Here is a 26,401-nt window from a genome sequence, read left to right as displayed (position 1 = left end):
GGTGTACCCCGCCTTCCGCCCGAATGCAGCTGAGATAGGGTCCAGCACCCCCCCCACCACCACCCCAAAAGGGACAAGCGGTAGAAAATGGATGGATGGATGGACACAGAGATACAGTACGAGAGGTGCCTTTTTAGTTGTGACTAGGGCTGCAAAACTAAACTGTATAGAATCCACATTAGGGTTTTAATTAATTACTGCAATAAACTAATTGCAAGAGGCTGAGGTTTATCTTTTTTTTCTCGCCTGTGTCTTTAAATCAGAATTATTCGGCCTAGTGTCTGGCCATTTAAAACTGGTCATAGGGAACACAGAGTTTGTGTGCGTTGCAGCTTATGTGTGCTAATAACAAACACCACTTGTGTTCTTTTACTGTGCAGTATCTGCAAAAAGTTTTAATGGTAAAGGTGTGAAACGGCTCAAGTAACTGTTTCGGTGACAGCAGTACGAGGCCTGTTAAGTTAGTTCCAAACAGGAGGACGACAATGACAAGGCCATTAAGTGGCCAACAAATATTTTTGAAAGTAGATTACTGCATATTGTTACGTGTGGAAACTTAAGACAGGAATATGTTGATTAATGTTGACTTCCTCTACTCATCATTTTAGCACTTTTATACATTTAAATTCATATTTTAAAATCGCAATTTTTGGCACAAATATGTTATTTCTCCAAATAGTGCAGCCCTCGTTGTGACACAAATCCTCTGATCAAATATCAGTAATTAAACATGAAGGTTGCCTTACTTTGGATCCTTCCTTCCACTTTGAACTGATTGCTTCCTAATCCCACATCTACAGCAGTCCAAAAGGAATTAGGAGCAGGCAGCCATGTCTCCATCTCACACACACACACACACACACACACACACACACACACACACACACACACACACACACACACACACACAAGAATGTGTAAGCGTGAAAGGGTACCCTGCATAGGATAATCAAACAGTGGACATATCCTGCCAAGTCTGCCCAGTTTATTTGCTGGAGACAAGTGTGAGGCCATGCCACAGAGACATATAAATATATAAATGTACAACGTGCGCGGGCAGGGGGGTAGAGATAACATGAGGGGAGGACAGCTGGGGTGTTTCATTACAGAGGAAGCCCAGCGGAACATAAAAACACACTTTCTCGCACCTTGACTTTGAACTATTACAGACACACTGCAGGACAACATGTTCTTCACAAGACAATTCATCGGTTTGTGCAATTTTCTTGCTAGGTGCAAAGGTCACACTCACCTCACACTCATGTTAAGTTGGCACATTACATCATAATTTTGAGGAGACACTGTCTTGTAGAGAATCACAGCTATTTTGTTATGGCGACAGCGGATTTTGGTGGACTGTCTGGACAGCTATTGTGTTATTAGCACTAGCATCGGAAAATGCGATGGCATTATGAGTTGTTTGGCTAGACAAATAAATATGGCACAAAAACATCACAGACACTGATTAGTGTATAAAATTGCATGTTTTATTCACAGGTATTTTGTAAAAGATTTTTGTACAAAAAATGTACAGGCGTGACGCGGTAAGCGTAAAATACATGCATATTGCCACGCGCTCACCAAAATAGAAATGATTAGAAAAAACTGTGTTGATAAGAAAGGGGAGCTGAATCATTGTCTGAAATGTGGTGTATTAAAACAACAGTGCTGTGCAAAAATAGACTGTGCAGTCTGTCAGCGCTGCGCCACGCATATTTTGCATGGGGAAAAGTGGGCTGAGTGTGTTGTTTGACGACAGCCTTTATCTTCGTCTTCTTCTTCTTACAGCGATAAAGGCAGAACTCTCGTCTCCCTGATCGTGTTTGCAAAGACACCCGTGAGAGGAAAAAGTACAAGTTGGTGGCAGCCGGGGACAAAGAGGAAAATGCGAAGGAATCAATAACAGTCAGCATAAATAACATTGGGATGGCTTGGTTGGGGGGCGGGCCTGATGGGGCATTAGCAGTGGCAGGTGCCTCTGAAGGCAGCAGTGAGTAATTGAATTGGCTAAAGAAGCAGTCTCTTCTGACTTGAAGATAAATCATCTTTGCTGTTGTGGGAGTGGCTGAGCCTCATTGTTGTTAAAACATATCGATTAGTTCCGTGTTTTACACCCTGGGGGTACTTAGTGTATTTGATCCCCTGCTGATTTTCTAAGTCAAACAAAATGTTCTCAGAGGAGGTGGCCACTGAGCCTAGTGTTTCATCGGCATGTTGCAATAGAGATACAGGCGGCTAAGAAAGGCATTGATTCAGTGATCACCTGTTGTCAGTAAGTACTAAAATATTCAACAGTTGGACATTTTAAAGTTACGAGAAGGTCAAATTAAGTCCACCTCATAGTGAATTTTAGATTAATTCTGTAATTTCACCCGAAAGCATCTAACTTTTTGTAGTGTACGTATTTTTATTTCCAGCTGTTTCAAACAACAACACGAAGCACTGTTGTGGGCAATACTGACTCAAACAGCAATGCTAAGGCTCTGTGTTTTACTCTTTTTTTTTTTTTTTTTATAGTTTTGACAAAAACTGCTTTTCTCTGGTTATGGTGTACTAACCTGGGGAGAAAATACAGAAGTACCGCACTTAAAAGGTTGTGAACCACTGAATTATTTTGTCAATGGTCACACAACTGTCCTCATACACCTGTTGCAGTAATACACCTGCTCCTGCTGCATTGTCATTTATTTCAATGACTTTATTTAACAAGTCACATTTAGCGCAATATCGTGTGTGGATCCATTGTGAGAAAGACATGGGAACTGGCTCCACATATTAAACATGTGTTGATTCAATTCTTTTTCATTTGGGTTCAAATTGTAGTGCATGGCTTTGAGTAAAAATGACAAGTCATACAGAAGCAGCAATATGGCTCTCTGACGCCCTCTAGTGTGTACAAACCGTGACCCACAAGCACGCGTCAATCACATAAAAAGATCGATATTGCTGAAGCAGTCAACGTTTTCTTCACAGTTCCAGTTTAGCTTATAGAGTGTGTTTGCATTTTAAAGTTCTTGCTGCCTTTTTTGTGAACTTAAATGTGACTACTATGTCTACCCTGAAAACAATAAAGTATAATGTCAAAGAATTGATTCAAAAGGAGAAAAACTAATCCTACTAATTTAAATAGTCCTGGAATGGTCCATGTCGATTTAAAGATGAACAACTGCAGCAAACACTGCAACAAAATCAAGTTGAAATAACGGCTTCAATAATAAATATTGTGTCTTTCACCCGTGCTCCCCTGCAACATTAGCCTGCAAGCATTCCACTGACCAGTAGACCTGACACCCTGATGACCACTATCAAGCACCATCGGGCCAAAGCTGACCACCCGAGCTCTCCAACGTCAACCTCCGCGAGCGTTTGTCAGTAGAATGTGAAAGACGCAAAAAAAAAAGAAAGGGAGTAAGGGGTGAGGCCGGGATCAGGGGAGGCACAGGGAGCTAGAAGAAGCAGCCAGGGCACACACTGGCGTGGGCAGGCCATAATAGGAAGGATCAGTGAGGGGGAAGAGGAGTAGGAGAAAGAGAAGGACTCCCAGCAGGTAAGAGGAAAGGACAGTAAGGCGATGAGGGTGCTCGAGGGCCGAACTGATGGCCGGGAAGCCCATGTAGTTACAGAAGGAGTGGCAGAGAACTGGGCCCACCAGGTGACCTGGAACACAAAGGAGGAAAGTCGCACAGCTGGATGAATGTTTACAGAAACAAGCTGGGCTCAAACTATTTTTTGGCATGCAAACCTGACTATGCAATCACATGCTCTTACTATCAAAATTCAATTCAGTTCAGTTCAGTTTATTTCAAACATGCATACGATACAATGCAATGCATCACATATTTCCAGTTGTTTCATTACTGCACGTCCGAAAGGAAGTAGGAAGAAGCTGCGCTTATTTAATCCTACCCCTTTTCATACCATAGCAATTGTATCCCATTTCCTTGTTCTCTGTAATAGAACAGTGAATAAATAAATAAATAATATACCATAGTAAGTAAACAAATATTAAATATATAAATAATCTTTATCTAAAAAAAAAAAAAAAGGATTCAAGATCTTCATCATAATTATTGTTCTGTGTTCTTTGTGAACACTTGTAGTTTGAACAGTTTGTTAAACTGAATCATATTGGTGCTTTGTTGGATTTCTTTGGTTAATCCATTCCATAATTGAATTCCACATAAAGATATGCTAAAGGTTTTAAGTGTGTTACGAGCATACAAATGTTTTAATCGACCACGCCACCTTAATCACTCGTCTTGAGAACTGTGTGGGCATTAAGGGCGCCGCCCTCAACTGGTTCCGGTCGTACCTAACCGACAGGAGTTTTTGTGTAAAAGTAGACAGTTTTATGTCGTCCACAGCTCCTTTACCACATGGGGTCCCCCAGGGCTCAATCCTTGCCCCAATTTTATTTGCGCTTTACCTTCTCCCCCTTGGTTCTATTTTTAGGAAGTACAGTATTGCATTTCATTTTTATGCCGATGATTGCCAGATTTATTTTCCCATGGCACAAAATAACACGGTTAAACGTCTTATTGACTGCCTGCACGACATCAAAGTCTGGCTTTCAGCTAACTTCCTGAGCCTAAATGAAGATAAAACAGAAGTTATGTTGTTCGGTCCAAGTCGCTCTCCCTCCCCCAACGTTGACCTCGGCACTCTGACCCCGTATCTCAGCGACTCTGTCACAAACCTGGGGGTAAAGTTTGACTCAGATTTTAAATTCGAAAAACAAATCAGCAGCGTCGTTCAAAAAAGCTTTTATCAATTACGCCAAATAGCGAAAGTGAAACCGCTTCTATCAAGACATGATCTTGAGAAATTAATCCACGCTTTTATCTCGACTCGTCTTGATTATTGTAATGCCCTGTATGTAGGCATTAGCCAGGCCTCCCTCGCCCGCCTGCAGCTCGTGCAGAACTCTGCTGCTCGTCTGCTAACACAGACCCGCAGACGTGAGCACATCACCCCTATTTTAGCGTCCCTTCACTGGCTCCCTGTGCGTTACCGAATACATTTTAAACTCCTTTTATTTGTTTTTAAATGTCTAAACAACCTCGCGCAAACCTATCTCTCCGACCTCCTTCAGCCTTACTGCCCCACCCGATCCTTAAGATCAGCCGATCAGCTGCTGTTGACGGTCCCTGACACAAGGCTGAAGCTTAGAGGTGACAGAGCTTTCGCCGTTGCTGCTCCCAAGCTCTGGAACGACCTACCCCTGAGTGTTAGACAAGCCTCCTCTCTTCCTGTTTTTAAATCTCTCTTAAAAACATACTTTTATTCCATGGCTTTTAACACTGAGTGATATCCATCCTGCAATGGCGCCCCATAATACACCTGCTGTGATCCTGTTTTTATGTTTTTATGTTTTTATTAATTCTATTTTAATTATTTATTTTTTATCGTGTTCTGTTTGTGTTGTGTTGTGTTTGCTCGGTACTCGTTTTATCTTTTAACCTGCTCATTGTACAGCACTTTGGCTACCCCTGTGGTAAATTTTAAATGTGCTTTATAAATAAAGTTGATTTTATTTTATTTGATTAAATTAGATTTTCCTCTAAGGTCATATTTCTTCTCTTTTGTTGAGAAGAATTGTTGTACATTATTGGGTAGCAGGTTATAGTTTGCTTTGTACATCATTTTAGCTGTTGGCAAATTCACCAAATCGTTGAATTTCAATACTTGTGATTCCATAAATAAAGGGTTTGTAAGTTCTCCATATCCAACATTATGTATTAATCTAATTGATCTTTTTTGTAAAACCGTTATAAATTGCACATTTGTAGTTGTTTCCCCATATTTCTACACAATAACTCAGATATGATAACACTAGCGAGCAATAAAGAATTTGAAGTGATTTTTGTTCTAGAATATGTTTTGCTTTCCTCAGTATTGACGTGTTTCTTGCTACTTATGTTGTATATTTTTTACATGAGATTTCCAGTTCATTTTATCTGTTATTACACCAAAACATTTGTTTTCTTTTATCCGTCTATTTTTAATTGTGTTTGACTTTCTCTTCTAGTGTTACCAAATAGCATTATTTTAGTTTTACTGAGATTCAATGATAGTCTGTTTTTAATTTGTTAAATTCTTCTGTTATTTGTATTAGCTTGTGTGTGTTCTCTCCTGAACAAAACACAGTTGTATCATCTGCAAATAATACTAACTTTAAGTCGTTTGTGACTTTACAAATGTCGTTTATATAGAGATTGAACAATTTTGGCCCAAGTATTGATCCCTGAGGTACGCCACAAAATATTTTCAGTTTTGTAAAAGTGTGTTTGCTTAACTTCACGTATTGCTTCCTGTTGGTTAAGTAGCTTATAACCCAGTTCAGGACCAACCCTCTGATTCCATACCTTCCTCATTTGTTTATTAAGATGCCATGATTAATTGTGTCAAATGCTTTTGTTAAATCCATAAACACTGCAGTAGCACATGTTTTGCTATCTTTTGTATTGGTTGTCTCTTCCGTTATTTTGATTAATGCCATTGATGTTGCGATGTTGGCTCTGTACCGGTTTGGTTGTCTGTGAGTGTTTCGAACATAGAGTTGGGGTTTCCATCTATGGTGTCATTCAAGTCCTCAACTGACTCGGGATCTGGAATCTTTTCCTCCAGATTTGGTCCAAAGTTCACGAAGTACGTGAAGCATTCAACTACTTTGTTCATATTGTAATTTTTTTACATTTCCATCTAAGAAGTATTTTAAATAATGCTATTTAGGATGCCCATGTTGCTCTCATATTGTTTATGTTCTGGTCCAATAATTGACTGTAATATTTTTTTCTACATGTTCGTAGTATGCCAGTTAGCTTGTTCTTATACGTTTTGTACTTTTTTTCTGCTTCTGTAGATCTTTGTGTTATAAATGTTCTATATAATGTATTCTTCTTTTTGCAAGCATTTTTCAGTCTTTATTCATCTATGGTTGATTCTTTTTATTTTGCTACTTATTAAGTTGTTCCAATGGACAGTGTTTGTCATAAAGCATCTAGAAGGTACTAAAAAAAATGCCATGTGCATCATCTACATCATTTTCACTGTAGACATTGTCCCAACTCTGTTTTCTCAGATCATTTTTGAAAGCTGTCCTACTTTGTTCTGTACATATTCTTCAAAGAGTATTTTTGTCATCAATGTTCCTCTTTTTGTAGTTTACGTCATAGATTATGAAAATTGGCAGATGATCACTGATGTCGGATATTAGCAGGCCACTTGTGGTATTGTTAATCAAAATCATTAGTAAAAATATTATCAATAAGTGTGGCGCTGTGTCCTGAGATTCTGCTTGGCCTTGTGGTTTTAGGATATAAACTCAGGCTATACATTGTGTCAATAAAGTAATCTATGGGCTTTTGTTTGTTAGGGTTAAAGAGGTCAATGTTGAAGTCTCCACATAAGGTTATTTTTTGACTGATTTCAGTAAAAGTTGCCTTAATCTAGTTCTCAAACGTATCAATGTTTAACTTTGGTGATCTATATATACAACTTATCAGTAAGTTTTTGGTTTTTTTCATGACATATTTCAATGGTGATGCATTCTAAGATATTATCAATACCGTATTTTTCGGATTATAAATCGCAGTTTTTTTCATAGTTTGGCCGGGGGTGCGACATATATTCCGGAGAGATTTATGTGTGAAATTATTAACACATTACCGTAAAATATCAAATAATATTATTTATCTCATTCGCGTAAGAGACGAAGCAAATGTCCGCAATCGTCACACACACGTCAGCAATCATCACACACGTCAACCAATAAGAATTCGGCGGGGGCGGGTCATGGCAGAAGTGCATTGTGGGTCATGGGATGCTAACTGCTGCTACATCCATAGCTATTAAAAAGGATTATTTCAACATTGGCGGTAACTTATAAAAACTGAGAAGGGCTGAACTAAAATGGCACCAAAAAGGAAATCATAAACTGCAGATTACAAGCCGGACGTAGTGAAATATGCAGCAGAAAACGGCGATCGAGCAGCAGAAAGAAAGGAAACGGCGCATACCAGAGGCGACACCGGGGAGGAAGATTTCATCGGATTTAGCGATCGGGAGTGACAGATTGTTTGGTAAACGTATAGCAGGTTCTATATGTTATAGTTATTTGAATGACTCTTGCCATGATGTGTTGCGTTAACATACCAGGCACGTTCTCAGTTGGTTATTTGTGCGTCATATGGCGTACACTTATTCAGCCTGTTGTTCACTATTCTTTATTTATTTTAAATTGCATTTTAAATGTCTATTCTTGGTGTTGGATTTTATCAAATAAATTTCCCCAAAAAATGTGACTTATACTCCAGTGCAACGTATATATGTTTTTTTCCTTCTTTATTGTGCATTTTCGGCCGGTGCGACGTATACTCCGGAGCGACTTATAGTCCGAAAAATACGGTAACTAGTGATATATTTTTTACCACTTTGTTATTTAGGTTCTTCATCACATACACAGCTACTCCCCCTACATTCTTGTTGATTCTGTTGATATAATTTAGTTCATATCCTTCTAGGTCAAAATCCATGTTTCTGAGATAGCAATAACTTTAAGCTTCACATTGTTGTAGTTAGCATACAAACTTCTGCTGTTTAAAGTCCGGTGGCCATGGATGAAGTGCTGGCTGTCCAGAGTCGGGACCCGGGGTGGACCGCTCGCCTGTGCATCGGTTGGGAACATCTCTGCGCTGCTGACCCGTCTCCGCTCGGGATGGTTTCCTGCTGGCCCCACTATGGACTGGACTCTTACTATTATGTTGGATCCACTATGGACTGGACTCTCACAATATTATGTCAGACCCACTCGACATCCATTGCATTCGGTCTCCCCTAGAGGGGGTGGGGGTAGCCACATATGCAGTCCTCTCCAAGGTTTCTCATAGTCATTCACATTGACGTCCCACTGGGGTGAGTTTTTCCTTGCCCTTATGTGGGCTCTGTACCGAGGATGTCGTTGTGGCTTGTGCAGCCCTTTGAGACACTTGTGATTTAGGGCTATATAACTAAACATTGATTGATTGATTGATTGAAATTAATAATCGACAGTTTGTTGTATATTTTAATATTTCCGTTATATTGTTCGTCTGAATAATAAAAACAATCCTGGTGTGTAAGAAAAAATTTGTATCTGGATCTATATCCTTATCTAATTCAGACTATTGTAATCCATGCTGCTGAAGGTTTTCAGTTTCATACTTTACTGTTTTCTAATCATTTGTGTTGCTCTCTGAATGTTTCTAAGCGAGGTGAATGTGCACCCGAGTAAAGATCATCGTGTTTGATAATCCCTTGGAGCGTTGTAATTTTGTAGTCGAATGTCAATGTTTGTTTTCCGTCAGACTCCATTATTGTTGTTGTTGTAGTTGCTGGGCGTTCTGATATTCGTACAGATCCTTGATGTCATTGACAACTAGGACTCTTGCTTGTGGACCTCCATTGAGCTTTATGTAGATTTTGCAGTTGGCGCTCCAAATTCCCTGAATTTTCCCTTGTTTTCTCAAGGCGCGTGCTTTCTTGGCAATTTCAGCAATGCGTTTAGTGAGGTGCTCGTTCATGTACACATTTGTGCCCTTCAGATTTTTTCCCCTGTGTCAGCAATGCCATTTTGGATTTCCTGTTGCCCAGCTTAACAATGGTGACTGGCGTGGTATTGTTGCCTCTTCTATTCAGTGGAAAGCACGCATCAATAGTGTTAATATCCACATCAATTCCCTTTAATTGTAGAAAGTTGACCACTTGTTGCTCCGCTGAAGCAGCGTCCATGCTATCTGGTTCTCCTCTGTTGTCAACTGCTCTTGCATAAGATCGAGGATTGATGCGTAGCCCTGCAATGATGCTGTCATTCTGTCGTGTAAATTGATCCATTTCCTCTTTGAAGTGTTCCAAAACAGTGGTATTCCCCAGATTGGTGACTTCTTGTTGTCTGGCATTGGGCTCTTGTCTCAATGCAGCCATCTCCTCCCTGAAGTTTTCAAATCAGTGTTATGAAAATTAACAATGGATGTGTTTGCCTCCGGGAGCAAATTGTCATTTGCAATGCAGCTGAGATAGGCTCAAGCAGCCCCCGCGACCCCGAAAGGGGCAAGCGGCAGAAAATGAATGGATTTAAATTATACAGTAGAGCCATATTTTTGGTGAAATGTTGAGAGAATTGGTGTGAGACAGCGCCCTCTGCTGGATTCATAGCTTCAGCACTCTTCCACCAGCAGATTGCGCCATTAAATAACTTTCTAATTAAGTTACCGGCTTTTTGGTCTCCTTGTTCTGGCTACCTTCGCAAACCTTGGAGATTTAGTAACACAGAAATGGAGAAGATTTTTGAAAAGTTTTATCATTTCTGACAGTATGTAAGACTGTGAAAGTTTACCAGCTGAAGCCTGACTAGGGATGTATACAGAGTATGGTTTCTAATTGGGTCAGTCCAGGCGGACCGTTAAAATTCTGGACTACATGTCCACACTATCGGTACTTTTTTTATCCAGCTGACCGTCGTAATTATGACACGCACGTGCTGTCACATTCATTCAAGCGCCGCTGCAAAGCATAAAAAAAGACATGGTGGAGTCAAACTTTTTTTACGCCCCACTACCAGTTACGCGGTACGCAAAAGTAAAGAATCATAGATTGAAATGTCAACGGAATCGCAGAATCTAAATGCAAAAAGTCGCGGAAACAGGCGTAAGGTGACCAAGATGCTGTCATTTAGAGAAAAAGGGCAACTCATGTTTACCATGCACTTGACAAACACTCACCTTCATAGAGCCATGGCAGCTAGGGGCCAGCTCTCTATACACAGCCCTGCACAGTGCACCCTTCTGGGGCCATTTCTGTGCTTGCCTCCAGGCAGTAATGGGCAGTAACAAGCTACTTTAACTTTAACTTACATGTAGCTAAACTACGTAGCTTAGCTACATTTTACAGTAGCTTGGCGGTAGCTTAGCTACTTTTTAAACAAGTAGCTTTTCCTGTAGCTTAGCTACTTCTAGACCCATGTAGCGAGGTAGCTTACAAGCTACAAAGAGAGAAATTGGACTGCGAATCCAGGCCAAATTTTTTTTAGAAAATACAATGACCTGGATGAATGAGAACATTCATACATACGGATAAAGTCAATGATGATTGGTTGGTGTTCGTATGATTAGTCACTATTGACTACAAATAGGGCGAAACATTACAGACTGGCCAATCAGACGGAAGATAAGGCGGGTCATTGAAACTAATAAGTAAAATCATAACAGACAAGCACTCATGTCACATGACGACGAGGGAGTCAGAGACAGAGGGACGCTTCAAGCTGACCATTCAAAAAAAAAAGGAAACGGCAGAGGCATTCTCTCCCGCAGATTAGATTTTTCCTTAAGTGATGAAGATGACGTGCAGGAAACCACAAGTAATGCTTGTCCTTGGCCATATTTAGATAAATGTATTCGTTTAGAGAAAACAATGCCCAAAAAATTTGTTTTTAGTTGTTTGCTCTGTAAACCAAAATCATAAGTGCTCTCTTCATCTAAGACGTCTAACACAAATTTCAGAGCACACATTAAGGTGAGTTGAGTTCATGATAAATGTTACCGCACATAACTATTACCAACTGTTCCCAAACAAGACAAGTCATTGTTTTTGTCAAGATATAGATAGATTCTGTTTTTTACTGTAGGTAGAGAAAATGAATAACACTGAAAGGGTGGGCCCAAGAAAAGGCTAACTAAATAAATAAATACATACAGTGGAATGTGGAAATCCCTAGAAGTAGGTGTAGTGTGTCCCCAGCTAAATGACAGATAGTTAATAGTTGAACACTCTCAGTTACATTAAAATGTATATTACACATGTGGGCCCATAGACATAAATGCTGTTAAATGTAGCAAGCTACTTTTGTCGTGTAGCTTGTAGTGTAGCTTGCTACAATTCTCCGGGAATAGCTTCCCCTGAAGCTTAGCTACATTTAATCAAGAGTACCTTAACTTACTACATTTTCCAAGTAGCTTGCTCATCACTGCCTCCTGGACACACAGCCAGCTCAAACTACCAAACTTAACTCCAAAATACAAAGCCAAACATTTACCTAATTACTTCTATATGTCCGGTGATATTTCTTTTGAAAATATGATGACTACTTGTCACCATAAAGCTGTGTAAAAAAAACACCTGCTACTACTGCAGCCAGTTGCGGACTTGACCACCGATTAAACATCTTAATTGGTAAATTCATGATAACTTGACAGCTTCTAATACTGTAATTGGACCACCAGTGCTGAAATAACTGATGCATCAGTGTGTGCTTTATTTTACAGGGATACAGGTCAACTGAAGTGTATTGGTACATTGTTAAGTGTTTTTTCTTATTTAATTTATTATCCCGAGTTTGTTTTTTTGTACAGATGCTATAAAACTGGCAGATTAAAAACAATGTAAAAAATGGTGATATTAATCGAGGACAGATTTTTTTTTTTGCCCTATCGCCCAGCTCTAGGATGTGATAATCAGTTTGGAGTAATCACAAATAAAAAAGCAACACCACACAAACGTTTGTAACAGAAGATTTCCTCTTCAAAAGACTCTGGAAATCCAGCAATCCAGTAATCCACAGGCCAATATTAATCCACTCAAAACAGTGAAAAATGTAAGTACTATAATAATCCATAAAGTTGCACAAAAGTAGGATAGCATCCGCCGACAGGTCTTTAGTCACTGTCTGACGTCACTCCATCATGTCGTGTTTGCGTGGCATCAAAACACACCTGGATTAACTACACACCCACCTGATATGCAATTGATTGTATTGATTTATATGATATACTTATATATATATATATATATATATATATATATATATATATATATATATATATGATATCAATTATGATGTGATATACAGTACCATGTAAAAGGTATATGCTTTGTCCACTTAAATATTATTCACAGCTGAGTGTAATTGTAATGAATAGGAACAGTAATGGATCTATCATGTTTACAAGATGACATAACTGCATTGCACCTTGCACTGCAAACATATTTGACTTGTTTAAAACTTCAAAAGCAGTTGTTGATAAAAGACTTCCCTGCTGTGAGATGTTGCCAGTCTAGCATCACTTGTTCTTTTAAGTGGGTGTTTGAGAAGCGTCCTACCTGTTCTCACAAAGATGAAGGCTGCGTAGGCACCAAACACTGCCGCATATGAGAACTGGAACGCTGTGGCAACCATAAAAAAAAACACCGTCCACCGTTAGCATCATCCTCTGCCTCCTTGATGACGATGACAACATACCCGCTGAGAAGAAGATCCCTGACAGCGAGCCCCTTCTGAAGCGCAACGACTCAATCACGTGGTGGAAGTGCGCTGCGAGACAACAAAGAGTTATGAGCAGCTATCTTGATATCGGAGATTGTTCAAAGTCTATGTAGTTTTATCTGAACTTACCCATGCCAAAAAAGAGCGGGCAGGTAAATATGGCGGTTGATGGGCCGGCGCAGGGCACCAACATTGGCAGCATACAAGCCCTGAACACCAGCTCTTCTGTTAAAGGCGCCACCACCTGATTCCTTAACCAGCGCATGTCGCTGAAACACAACGTCCAGAACCATGGGTCTACAAGAGGAAGCATACAAACATAAAGCTGTGTGTTGAAAGAGCTAAAAGGCACATCAGCCAACTCACCAAATGCTACCCGGATACCATCCATTAATGTCCAAGGACAATCCATTGCCAACTGGGTCAGGGGGCCAAGGAACAGGATCTATAACAAAACACACATAAAATACACAGTCGTGGAGCCTGATTCAGTGATTGTGCATGTGTCATTGTTTGTTACCATGGTGAGCACCAAAGGCAAGACAATGGCAGGGATGAGCCCTTCAAAGCGGAACCCCATGACCACCAATAGTGGTGACACCATCTGACAGCCCAAAAAATACACACACTTTCAATCAATTCAGAGCCACGCTAACCGCCATTCATCTGTGACACGTACTCACCCGGATTCCTGTCAATTCCTTCCATATCCACACAAAGAGAGGTGACAGGCCTGATATAATCAACACGCTGGTGAAGCGTCGTTTTATAACAGCGGGGTGATCCCTACAGTAACAGCCAAGCAGAAGAATATATAAATATACTGTGGTTAAAATCAGCATTACTATTCTCAAAATATAAGTTAAAGTTAAAGTACCAATGATTGTCACACACACACTAGGTGTGGCGAAATGATTCTCTGCATTTAACCCATCACCCTTGATCACCCCCTGGGAGGTGAGGGGAGCACTGAGCAGCAGCGGTGGCCGCGCCCGGGAATCATTTTTGGTGATTTAACCCCCAATTCCAACCCTTGATGCTGAGTGCCAAGCAGGGAGGTAATGGGTTCCATTTTTATAGTCTTTGGTATGACTCGGCCGGAGATTGAACTCACAACCTACCGATCTCAGGGCGGACACTCTAACCACTAGGCCACTGAGTAGGTTAAGCAGCCAAAGTGTGGCATGTAAAAATGAATGGAAGCTAAAACAGCATGTTTCTCTACACCTCCTCCTTTGGCTAACCAAACTTAAAAGTAGAGGTGGGCCATACTACAAATGTTAATGTCAATCCAATATTAGGTGAATACAAGGCCAGTATTGTAGATAACAATATTTTAACTAGAACAACTTTCAAAACAATTTAATTATTTTGATATACTCCCCTTTAATTTGCTGATAATGATTATAATCAGACTACAACATTAGACAATTTTTTTAGGTTAACTAAACAATGTTTGTATCAACTAAACTGTTATAATTTTACAATATTTAATACAATAGAAAAAAATAGGGGTGCAGCTACCGATTATTTTAGTAACTATCAATTAGTTTATTCGATTAAGTAATTGGATAGAAAAGACTTTAAAGCCTCAATGCGTATTTTAGGGGAAATAGTTGAAATAACCAATGATTTTTATTCTTGCCATAACGATCACTTTTTTCTAAAAAAAAACAAAAAAAAAACACCTGCATATAAACATTGAAATTGCACTTTTAACATGTGTGCATTAATAAAACTTTTCTTTTTTTTAATACCTCCGCCACACAAATCACAGCACCCACACACCACCTCTCTCATGTGCGCTCTATTGCAGCACCCGTGCGGAAACTATGTCCACATTTTTAAAGTTAAGTTAAAGATTTATTCGATTAATCATTGCCGCCCTGAAGACAATGTAACAAACACAAAATACAATTACTCCTGTATTCCCTTTTACTACATACAATTGTTTGAGCAACATAAAGTCAGTACAGAAGAGCTATGTTAAAGGAATATTTTCCACCTATAAGCTGAATAGAACACCTTAGTATTGGCCTTCATTCTGCTAAAAGAGATATACGCGATGTTCTCACCCTGTTTTGTTATCTACTTGTTTGTACTCTCACACGCACATATTTTCTTTAGTTTAATGGTGTCATGAAGTACTAGCCTGGGGAGAGAGAGAGGAGGAGAATGTATGTGTGCTCGGCCCACTTCTCGTTAACTTTCAGTTTCGATACTTGAGGTGGACAAAAACACGAGAGATGGGCGACCACTTAAGAAATTGCTCCGACATTTAGATAACTCAGTTCTCTCCTTTCAGCGCTGGTATCACAATTGGTTGTACTTGTTTGTGCAATTAATTATTAATCTTCAATTCTAGTCAGCTCTCAATATTTAGACAACCTTAGAACTAGACTCTGGGGGGGATGTCCCCTTCTAAAGAGAGGGTCTTAATAAATATAAAGAAGAAACAGAAAGTATTGGTTCTAATTTCCAAATCATCTGGCCTTCTTTCCTCAAAGTATAAGGCCAAGAAAAGTGTGTGTGAGTGTTTTGAGAGGGGGACAGTGAGTGTATACAGAATATATTAACAAAACTCAAAACCAGTGAAGTTGGCACGTTGTGTAATTCGTAAATAAAAACAGAATAGAATGATTTGCAAATCCTTTTCAACTTATATTCAATTGAATAGACTGCAAAGACAAGATACTAAATGTTCGAACTGAGAAACTTATTATTTTTTTGCAAATAATCATTAACTTAGAATTTAATGGCAGCAAAAAGTTGCAAAAAAGTTGGCACAGGGGCATTTTGACCACTGTTACATGGCTTTTCCTTTTAACAACACTCAGTAAACATTTGGGAACTGAGACAACCAATTTTTGAAGCTTTTCAGGTGGAATTCTTTCCCATTCTTGCTTGATGTACAGCTTACGTTGTTCAACAGTCCGGGGTCTCCGTTGTGGTACTTCAGGCTTCATATTGTGCCACACATTTTCAACGGGAAACAGGTCTGGACTACAGGCAGGCCAGTCTAGTATACGTGGCTTGGCATTGCCTTGCAGAAATAAGCAGGATAACGTTGCTTGGATGGCAACATATGTTGCTCCAAAACCTGTATGTACCTTTCAGCATTAATGGTTCCTTCACAGATGTGTAAGTTACCCATGCTTTGGCACTAACACACCCCCACACCATCACAGATGCTGGCTTTTGAACTTTGCGCCTTTAACAGTCCGGATAGTTATTTTCGTCTTTGGTCCGGAGGACACGTCATCCACATTTTCCAAAAACAATTTGAAATGTGGACTCGTCAGACCACAGAACACTTTTCCACTGTGCATCAGTACATCTTGGATGAGCTTGGGCCCAGCGAAGCCGGCGGCGTTTCTAGGTGTTGTTGATAAATGGCTTTCGCTTTTCGTTTTAACTTGCACTTACAGATGTAGCGACCAACTGTGGTTACTGACAGTGGTTTTCTGAAGTGTTCCTGAGCCCATGTGGTGATATCCTTTACACACTGATGTCGCTTTTTGATACAGTACCGCCTGAGATATCGAAGGTCCGTAATATCATCGCTTTTTAGAGTGTACGCCCTGAGATCGGTAGGTCGTGAGTTCAAACCCCGGCCGAGTCATACCAAAGACTATAAAAATGGGACCCATTACCTCCCTGCTTGACACTCAGCATCAAGGGTTGGAATTGGGGGTTGAATCACCAAAAATTAATCCCGGGCACGGCCACCACTGCTGCTCACTGCTCCCCTCACCTCCCAGGGGTGATCAAGGGTGATGGGTCAAATGCAGAGAATAATTTTGCCACAACTAGTGTGTGTGTGACAATCATGGGTCTTTAACTTTTTAACGTGCAGTGATTTCTCCAGATTCTCAGAACCTTTTGATAATAATAATTATAATAATAATAATAATAATAATAATACATTTTATTTATAAGGCGCCTTCCTGGGCACTCAAGGACACCGTACAAAATCAAAACAATAAAATTTTGGCGACCAATCAGCGTTCCTGTTCTGTAACTCTGTACACTGTTTGTTTGTCTAATCTTGAACGGGTTCGTTCAACGTTCCCTCTAAGGATCGCGCCTGCGCAATTGCGCACTGCTCACGCGTCCTCTGCGGACAGCAAATTAATGCCGCGCAGAAACTCAAAAATCCCATCTGAACTTTAAACAAAATAAACACATTACAATTTATTCTGTATGATTTTGTAATGCAACTCTGTGAGTGACAGGTGACAACAAGAGTGTCCCCAATGAATAAAACAATCTTTGTCAACACAGTTCAATTATCGTCTGTCGAGACACTTTACGGACAGGAATTCCATCCATCACTTTATTGAGCAAAACTGTTTGTAACCACACCAAAAACATGAGTAAAAAAAATTGTATCTATAAAAACTGGTAACATTTCTGCCATACAAACCAGGCTTAAACCAACTTTGTCATCCGTCGTTTCAACAGAAGCCCCTCGCTCTGTCTCACCTGCACCAACACACGCACTCATGGCACTTACCAGTGCTGCGTTTATGGCCACACAAAAAGTCGGACAACCCCAACGCCACACAATGTGTAAATGCCAGGTTGTAACACTCTGACTCCTCAATCAGATGTGTGCTTATTTTACTGCCATTTATTAAGAATGTTAATCTAAAGATATTATTCATGAAATATTGTCAATAGATTTCATAAATACTGATAAGAAGATGTATTTTACAGACAGAAAGTTACAGGAACTAAATGTAATCTCTGAAAGAGGTAACAATTATTTTAAAGGCAGGACCCACAGCGAGACATACAATACTAGCACATAGGTCATGAAAAACATGTTTTTTTGTTATTTTCGTTGTCCATCCATCCATCCATTTTCTACCGCTTATTCCCTTTGGGGTCGCGGGGGGCGCTGGAGCCTATCTCAGCTACAATCGGGCGGAAGGCAGGGTACACCCTGGAGAAGTCGCCACCTCATCACAGGGCCAACACAGATAGACAGACAACATTCACACTCACATTCACACACTAGGGCCAATTTAGTGTTGCCAATCAATCTATCCCCAGGTGCATGTCTTTGGAGGTGGGAGGAAGCCGGAGTACCCGGAGGGAACCCACGCAGTCACGGGGAGAACATGCAAACTCCACACAGAAAGATCCCGAGGCCGGGATTGAACTCACGACTACTCAGGACCTTCGTATTGTGAGGCAGACGCACTAACCCCTCTACCACCGTGCTGCCATGGGCCAAATTATTTTAATAAAACATTTAAATTGTTATGATGTCAGGTTTGGGACAGGTGTGACGCTGGTGTGGCCACAGTGTGCACATCTGATGTTGCTCACATGTGCTCCACTGAATGCTCAGGGAGTGTGTGCGTTTGCTCACACACATGAAAAATTAGAGGGAACATTGGTTTCGTTGTACTTGTGCAATGACAATAAAGTCCGATCCTATTTGCAAAAAATAACGTTTTCCAGTTTGAACGTTAAGTATATTTTCTTTGCAGTCTATTCAATTGAATATTATTTATGGGGCGGTATAGTTCGGTTGGTAGCGCGGCCGTGCCAGCAACTTGAGGGTTGCAGGTTCGATCCCCGCTTCCGCCATCCTAGTCACTGCCGTTGTCCTTGGGCAAGACACTTTATCCACCTGCTCCCAGTGCCACCCACACTGGTTTAAATGTAACTTAGATATTGGGTTTCACTATGTAAAGCACCTTGAGTCACTAGAGAAAAGCGCTATATAAATATAATTCACTTCAATATAGGTTGAAAATGATTTGCAAATCGTTGTATTCTGTTTTTATTTACGATTTATACAATGTGCCAACTTCTCTGGTTGTGGGTTTTGTACAACAACATACCTTTGTGACTAAGTAAGCATAGGAGAGATGACAATCTCATCACGCTAAGTATCGACCCCACACCACCCTGCAACTGTTTATATTGAAATCTGCATTTATCCGCACACCGCCACTCTAAAGATAGTCATTTGATAGAGGGGAAAAAAGGTAAAGGTGAAAGACAGACCTACCTCGGCAGGTCACTCCTCCACACGTACAAACTCCCGACGTAAGAGGATGCCAGCAGCAGACAGGACAGGACAGACAGCCCGCACACATTCGCTGGAGGAACAAAATGGCCATTGCTAAGCTCCTCTGCCCTGATTAATTCCTCCTCGTCTACCATAACGTCTATCTCAATAGTCTAAACCAGTAAACTAAGCACAACATGGAGGAGAACTGCAATGGAATGAACGTTACTGTGGACTGCCATAGTCCCCATTGACGTAAACCGACGTTGCTAGCAGAGATGAAGAGGCGTCCACTCTTCACATGGTTATTATTGAGATCAAAACTTGACGATATTGTCCAAATTGAATGAAAATGTGCCAGCAGTTCAACTGTGGTCTCCTTTGTGGGCGTACTAACTTCTTCGTACGTTGGTGGCGGTTGTTACAAACAATTTAAATAACCGTCTGACATATTAGCAAAACATGTCTCTCCTCGCACGCCTAGCTAGCAAAACCAGTAGGAGCACAGTTCAGATTGACACGAAGACATACTATATGATACTTAGAAGTCTTATTTCTTCTTGTAGACTCTTGGCGTTTCATTGTCAGAGTACGCACAAGTTGATTAAAGGAACGTTTAGCATATTTGGGTCCGTATACAACGTGGACAGCCGCAAACTCTTCGGCGCGGCTGCTAGCGGAGATGCGAACTACATTAACCGACGCAGTGTGTTTACGTCATCAAACAGTCGCTGCTTCTTCTTCTTGGTGACTTTACGGCAGTTGCAAACTAAGTGAGTGCATTACCGCCGCCTTCCGGATGTGAATTATATTTTTTCAAATATATATATATATATATATTTGAAAAAAAAAAAAAAATATATATATATATATATATATATATATATATATATATATATATATATATATATATATATATATATATATATATATATATATATATATATATATATATATATATATATATATATATATATATATGGCTTCACGGTGGCAGAGGGGTTAGTGCATCTGCCTCACAATACGAAGGTCCTGAGTAGACTTGGGTTCAATCCCGGGCTCGGGATCTTTCTGTGTGGAGTTTGCATGTTCTCCCCGTGAATGCGTGGGTTCCCTCCGGGTACTCCGGCTTCCTCCCACCTCCAAAGACATGCACCTGTGGATAAGTTGATTGGCAACACTAAAATTGGCCCTAGTGTGTGAATGTGAATGTGAATGTTGTCTGTCTATCTGTGTTGGCCCTGCGATGAGGTGGCGACTTGTCCAGGGTGTACCCCGCCTTCCGCCCGATTGTAGCTGAGATAGGCTCCAGCGCCCCCCGCGACCCCAAAGGGAATAAGCGGTAGAAAATGGATGGATGGATGGATATATATATATATATATATATATATATATATATATATATATATATATATATATATATATATATATATATATATATATATATATATATATATATATATTGTGTGTATATATATATATATATATATATATATTGTGTGTATATATATATATATATATATATATATATATATATATATATATATCCATCCATTTCTACCGCGTATATATATACACACACACACACACACACACACGTTCCCTCTGGGTACTCCGGCTTCCTCCCACCGCCAAAAACATGCACCTGGGGATAGGTTGATTGGCAACACAGCCGTTTGAGACTTTTGTGATTTAGGGCTATATAAATAAACATTGATTGATTGATTGATTGAACACTAAATTGGCCCTAGTGTGTGAATGTGAGTGTGAATGTTGTCTGTCTATCTGTGCTGGCCCTGTGATGAGGTGGCGACTTGTCCAGGGTGTACCCCGCCTTCCGCCCGAATGTAGCTGAGATAGGCTCCAGCACCCCCCGCGATCCCAAAAGGGACAAACGGTAGAAAATGTATATATATATATATATATATATATACACATATATATATATACACATTTATATACATATATATAATTATACAAATATACATATATATAATTATACAAATATACATACATACATATATACAAATATACATACAAAAGGGACAAGCGGTAGGAAATGGATGGATGGAAGCGCCTTGGCAATATTTCTTCCTCGATACGCAACATTTATGACTCACTTTCTGTTCTTTTTCCCCTAAAGGCAAACGTCTCTTAATTTCAATGGCATGTCGTCCTTTGATTTCCTGCTTTATTTCTTCCAGCTTGACCTCTACAGGGATTTCTGTAGAATCACCACACCTCGAATTCCTCACTTTTCGCCCACAATCTTACTTACTATCACTTCCTGTCGAAAAAAAATGTTTTAAGATTCATTGCTCTTGTTTCTTTTTTTTGCATTTTAAAATTTTATCAGCAGGTTGCCTTCTCCTATAACTTTCCCAATTTTGACTTCTCCTATTATTATATATATTTTTTTTTTATAAATTTCAACATTTACAAACAGTTCCATCCATCCATCCATCCATCTTCTTCCGCTTATCCGAGGTCGGGTCGCGGGGGCAGCAGCTTAAGCAGGGAAGCCCAGACTTCCCTTTCCCCAGCCACTTCGTCCAGCTCCTCCCGGGGGATCCCGAGGCGTTCCCAGGCCAGCCGGGAGAGATAGTCTTCCCAGCTTGTCCTGGGTCTTCCCCGTGGCCTCCTACCAGTCGGACGTGCCCGAAACACCTTCCTAGGGAGGCGTTCGGGTGGCATCCTGACCAGATGCCCGAACCACCTCATCTGGCTCCTCTTGATGTGGAGGAGCAGCGGCTTTACTTTGAGCTCCCCCCGAATGACAGAGCTTCTCACCCTATCTCTAAGGGAGAGCCCCGCCACTCGGCGGAGGAAACTCATTTCGGCCGCTTGTACCCGTGATCTTGTCCTTTCGGTCATGACCCAAAGCTCATGACCATAGGTGAGGATGGGAACGTAGATCGACCGGTAAATCGAGAGCTTTGCCTTCCGGCTCAGCTCCTTCTTCACCACAACGGATCGATACAGCGTCCGCATTACTGAAGACGCCGCACCGATCCGCCTGTCGATCTCACGATCCACTCTTCCCCCACTCGTGAACAAGACTCCGAGGTACTTGAACTCCTCCGCTTGGGGCAAGATCTCCTCCCCAACCCGGAGATGGCACTCCACCCTTTTCCGGGAGAGAACCATGGACTCGGACTTGGAGGTGCTGATTCCCATCCCAGTCGCTTCACACTCGGCTGCGAACCGATCCAGTGAGAGCTGAAGATCTTGGCCGGAGGAAGCCATCAGGACCACATCATCTGCAAATAGCAGTGACCTAATCCTGCAGCCACCAAACCAGATCCCCTCAACGCCCTGACTGCGCCTAGAAATTCTGTCCATAAAGGTTATGAACAGAATCGGTGACAAAGGGCAGCCTTGGCGGAGTCCAACCCTCACTGGAAACGTGTCCGACTTACTGCCGGCAATGCGGACCAAGCTCTGACACTGATTATACAGGGAGCGAACTGCCACAATAAGACAGTCCGTTACCCCATACTCTCTGAGCACTCCCCACAGGACTTCCCGGGGTACACGGTCGAATGCCTTCTCCAAGTCCACAAAGCACATGTAGACTGGTTGGGCAAACTCCCATGCACCCTCAAGGACCCTGCCGAGAGTATAGAGCTGGTCCACAGTTCCACGACCAGGACGAAAACCACACTGTTCCTCCTGAATCCGAGGTTCGACTATCCGGCGTAGCCTCCTCTCCAGTACACCTGAATAGACCTTACCGGGAAGGCTGAGGAGTGTGATCCCACGATAGTTGGAACACACCCTCCGGTTCCCCTTCTTAAAGAGAGGAACCACCACCCCTGTCTGCCAATCCAGAGGTACCGCCCCCGATGTCCACGCGATGTTGCAGAGTCTTGTCAACCAAGACAGCCCCACAACATCCAGAGCCTTAAGGAACTCCGGGCGGATCTCATCCACCCCCGGGGCCTTGCCACCGAGGAGCTTTTTAACTACCTCGGCAACCTCAGCCCCAGAAAGAGGAGAGCCCACCACAGATTCCCCAGGCCCTGCTTCCTTATAGGAAGACGTGCTGGTAGGATTGAGGAGGTCTTCGAAGTATTCCCTCCACCGATCCACAACATCCGCAGTCGAGGTCAGCAGAGCACCATCCCCACCATACACGGTGTTGACACTGCACTGCTTCCCCTTCCTGAGGCGGCGGATGGTGGTCCAGAATTGCTTCGAAGCTGTCCGGAAGTCTTTTTCCATGGCCTCCCCGAACTCCTCCCATGTCCGAGTTTTTGCCTCCGCGACCGCTGAAGCCGCACACCGCTTGGCCTGTCGGTACCTGTCTGCTGCCTCAGGAGTCCCATGAGCCAAAAGAACCCGATAGGACTCCTTCTTCAGCCTGACGGCATCCCTCACTGCCGGCGTCCACCAACGGGTTCTAGGATTACCGCCACGACAGGCACCAACTACCTTGCGGCCACAGCTCCAATCGGCCGCCTCGACAATAGAGGTACGGAACATTGTCCACTCGGACTCAATGTCCAGCACCTCCCTCGTGACATGTTCAAAGTTCTTCCGGAGGTGGGAATTGAAACTCTCTCTGACAGGAGACTCTGCCAGGCGTTCCCAGCAAACCCTCACAATGCGTTTGGGCCTGCCAGGTCTGTCCGGCATCCTCCCCCACCATCGCAGCCAACTCACCACCAGGTGGTGATCGGTAGAAAGCTCCGCCCCTCTCTTCACCCGAGTGTCCAAAACATGAGGCCGCAAATCCGATGACACAACTACAAAGTCGATCATGGAACTGCGGCCTAGGGTGTCCTGGTGCCAAGTGCACATATGGACACCCTTATGTTTGAACATGGTGTTTGTTATCGACAATCTGTGACGAGCACAAAAGTCCAATAACAGAACACCACTCGGGTTCAGATCCGGGCGGCCATTCTTCCCAATCACACCTCTCCAGGTTTCACTGTCGCTGCCAACATGAGCGTTGAAGTCCCCCAGTAGAACGAGGGAATCACCCGGGGGAGCACTTTCCAGTACTCCCTCGAGTGAATCCAAAAAGGGTGGGTACTCTGAGCTGCTGTTTGGCGCGTAAACGCAAACAACAGTCAGGACCCGTCCCCCCACCCGAAGGCGGAGGGAAGCTACCCTCTCGTCCACCGGGTTGAACTCCAACGTGCAGGCTTTGAGCCGAGGGGCAACAAGAATTGCCACCCCAGCCCGTCGCCTCTCACTGCCGGCAACGCCAGAGTGGAAGAGAGTCCAGCCCCTCTCAAGAGAAGTGGTTCCAGAGCCCTTGCTGTGCGTCGAAGTGAGTCCGACTATATCTAGCCGGAACTTCTCCACCTCACGCACTAGCTCAGGCTCCTTCCCCCCAGCGAAGTGACGTTCCACGTCCCAAGAGACAGCTTATGTAGCCGAGGATCGGACCGCCAAGTGCCCTGCCCTCGGCTTCCGCCCAGCTCACACTGCACCCGACCTCTATGGCCCCTGCTATGGGTGGTGAGCCCATTGGAGGGGGGACCCACGTTGCCTCTTCGGGCTGTGCCCGGCCGGGCCCCATGGGGACAGGCCCGGCCACCAGGCGCTCGCCATCGTGCCCCACCTCCGGGCCTGGCTCCAGAGGGGGGCCCCGGTGACCCGCGTCCGGGCGAGGGAAATCTGGGTCCTTGGTTTGTGTTCTTCATCGAGGTCTTCGAGCTGCTCTTTGTCTGATCCCTCACCTAGGACCAGTTTGCCTTGGGAGACCCTACAAGGGGGCATAGAAACCCCCGGACAACATAGCTCCTAGGATCATTGGGACACGCAAACTCCTCTACCACGGTAAGGTGGCAGCTCAGAGAGGAGATTTACAAACAGTTGAAAATAATAATCAAAGTAAATACAAAAACAGTACAAAGCAGCGCCAGGGGGTTGTAAATTCAAAGTAACTAAAATACAATACAATATATATATATATATATATATATATATATATATATATATATATATATATGTATATGTATATGTATATGTATATATATAATATATATATATATATATATATATATATATATATATATATATATATATATAATAAACAAAGTGCAAAGCCATAGGCTCACTCAATTTCAGTAAATAACTTAAATTTGGAACACAGCATCATCGTTTTCACAGCTTTTTGGTTGTTAGAGGTAGAGAGTGTTTTAATGTAGAGCTCTAAAACTTTTTTATAGGCACACATAACAGCTAGGTCGGGTATTGAGAAACTTACATTTATTTCCTGGCATTTCTTTCCATATTGTTTTCCTCTTAAATTTACGATTGTTACTCTTCTTCTGCGACATGGATTTAACCTAACAGGATATGGTGCCCAGCACGCCCCCTGTTGACCAACAATGTAACTAAAGGGTGATCATTTTCAGTAAAATTATGTAATTTATATAATTGTATGTATAAATACGTACACCGAAATCATATGCATATTTTTATAGAAAAAACATATATAATTATTGAGTACTAAACAAATAAAGGTTTTCAAAAATATCAACAAAGTATTTGTGAACAATTTAACTATACATAAATACAACAATACAAGTCAATGCAATAGTAATTATCAAAATATTTACTTGGGAACAAGTTAACAATATACAAGTACAACATGTAAGGCAATGCAACAATAGCAAGAATAAATATTATTATATTCCCTTTTATTACAAACAATTATTTAAGAAAACTTAAGTCAACAGTGCAAAAATAAGTGGGGGAAACAGCAAAAACTACACTTGGCCTCATTTACAAATCATTTGGATATGTCATCTATAATTATTCTTTAGGATGAGTTTTTTTCTGCAAACAATGTAGCAATATGTAAGCACAACAACGTAAAACCAAGACCAACAGAACAACAAAAAATGTTAGAAAATCTTGTTTTTTCACAACTGAACTATCAATATAATCTATGTTATAAAGCTATAGTGTCGATCTGATACTGATAGTTGGAATTGGTACTGTTGATAATTGTTTGGAACGGTTCACCCTATAGTCCCAATGACTTGTCATATTTTGAAACGTCTTATGTCAGAGGTACTTCACCTATTTGACCTAGGGGCCCGACTTTTCCACTA

The 26,401-nt window shown here is 41.7% G+C and overlaps 1 protein-coding gene across 2 annotated transcripts; it reads right to left on the bottom strand.

Annotated features, from left to right (window-relative positions):
* Positions 1–1,465: 1,465 nt before the first annotated feature.
* rce1a (Ras converting CAAX endopeptidase 1a) lies at positions 1,466–25,565 on the bottom strand. Of its 2 annotated transcripts, XM_061959380.1 has the most exons (9): positions 25,549–25,565; positions 19,326–19,416; positions 13,981–14,083; positions 13,818–13,901; positions 13,664–13,742; positions 13,427–13,594; positions 13,274–13,345; positions 13,135–13,197; positions 1,466–3,657 (listed from the first exon to the last, which is right to left on the bottom strand). In XM_061959380.1, exons 1-9 carry the CDS (start codon positions 25,562–25,564, stop codon positions 3,428–3,430), a joined length of 906 nt encoding a protein of 301 aa, XP_061815364.1. In that variant the 5' UTR covers position 25,565; the 3' UTR covers positions 1,466–3,427. The 2 variants fall into 2 exon arrangements, with proteins under 2 accessions (XP_061815364.1, XP_061815363.1); XM_061959379.2 differs by lacking the exon at positions 25,549–25,565 and having other exon boundaries at positions 19,326–20,035.
* Positions 25,566–26,401: the final 836 nt, after the last annotated feature.

Source organism: Nerophis lumbriciformis, linkage group LG05, assembly GCF_033978685.3.
Source record: "Nerophis lumbriciformis linkage group LG05, RoL_Nlum_v2.1, whole genome shotgun sequence".
Taxonomy (NCBI): Eukaryota; Metazoa; Chordata; class Actinopteri; order Syngnathiformes; family Syngnathidae; genus Nerophis; species Nerophis lumbriciformis.
Note: the sequence above shows the minus strand (reverse complement) of the source record. Positions and strands in the feature narration are given on the sequence as shown.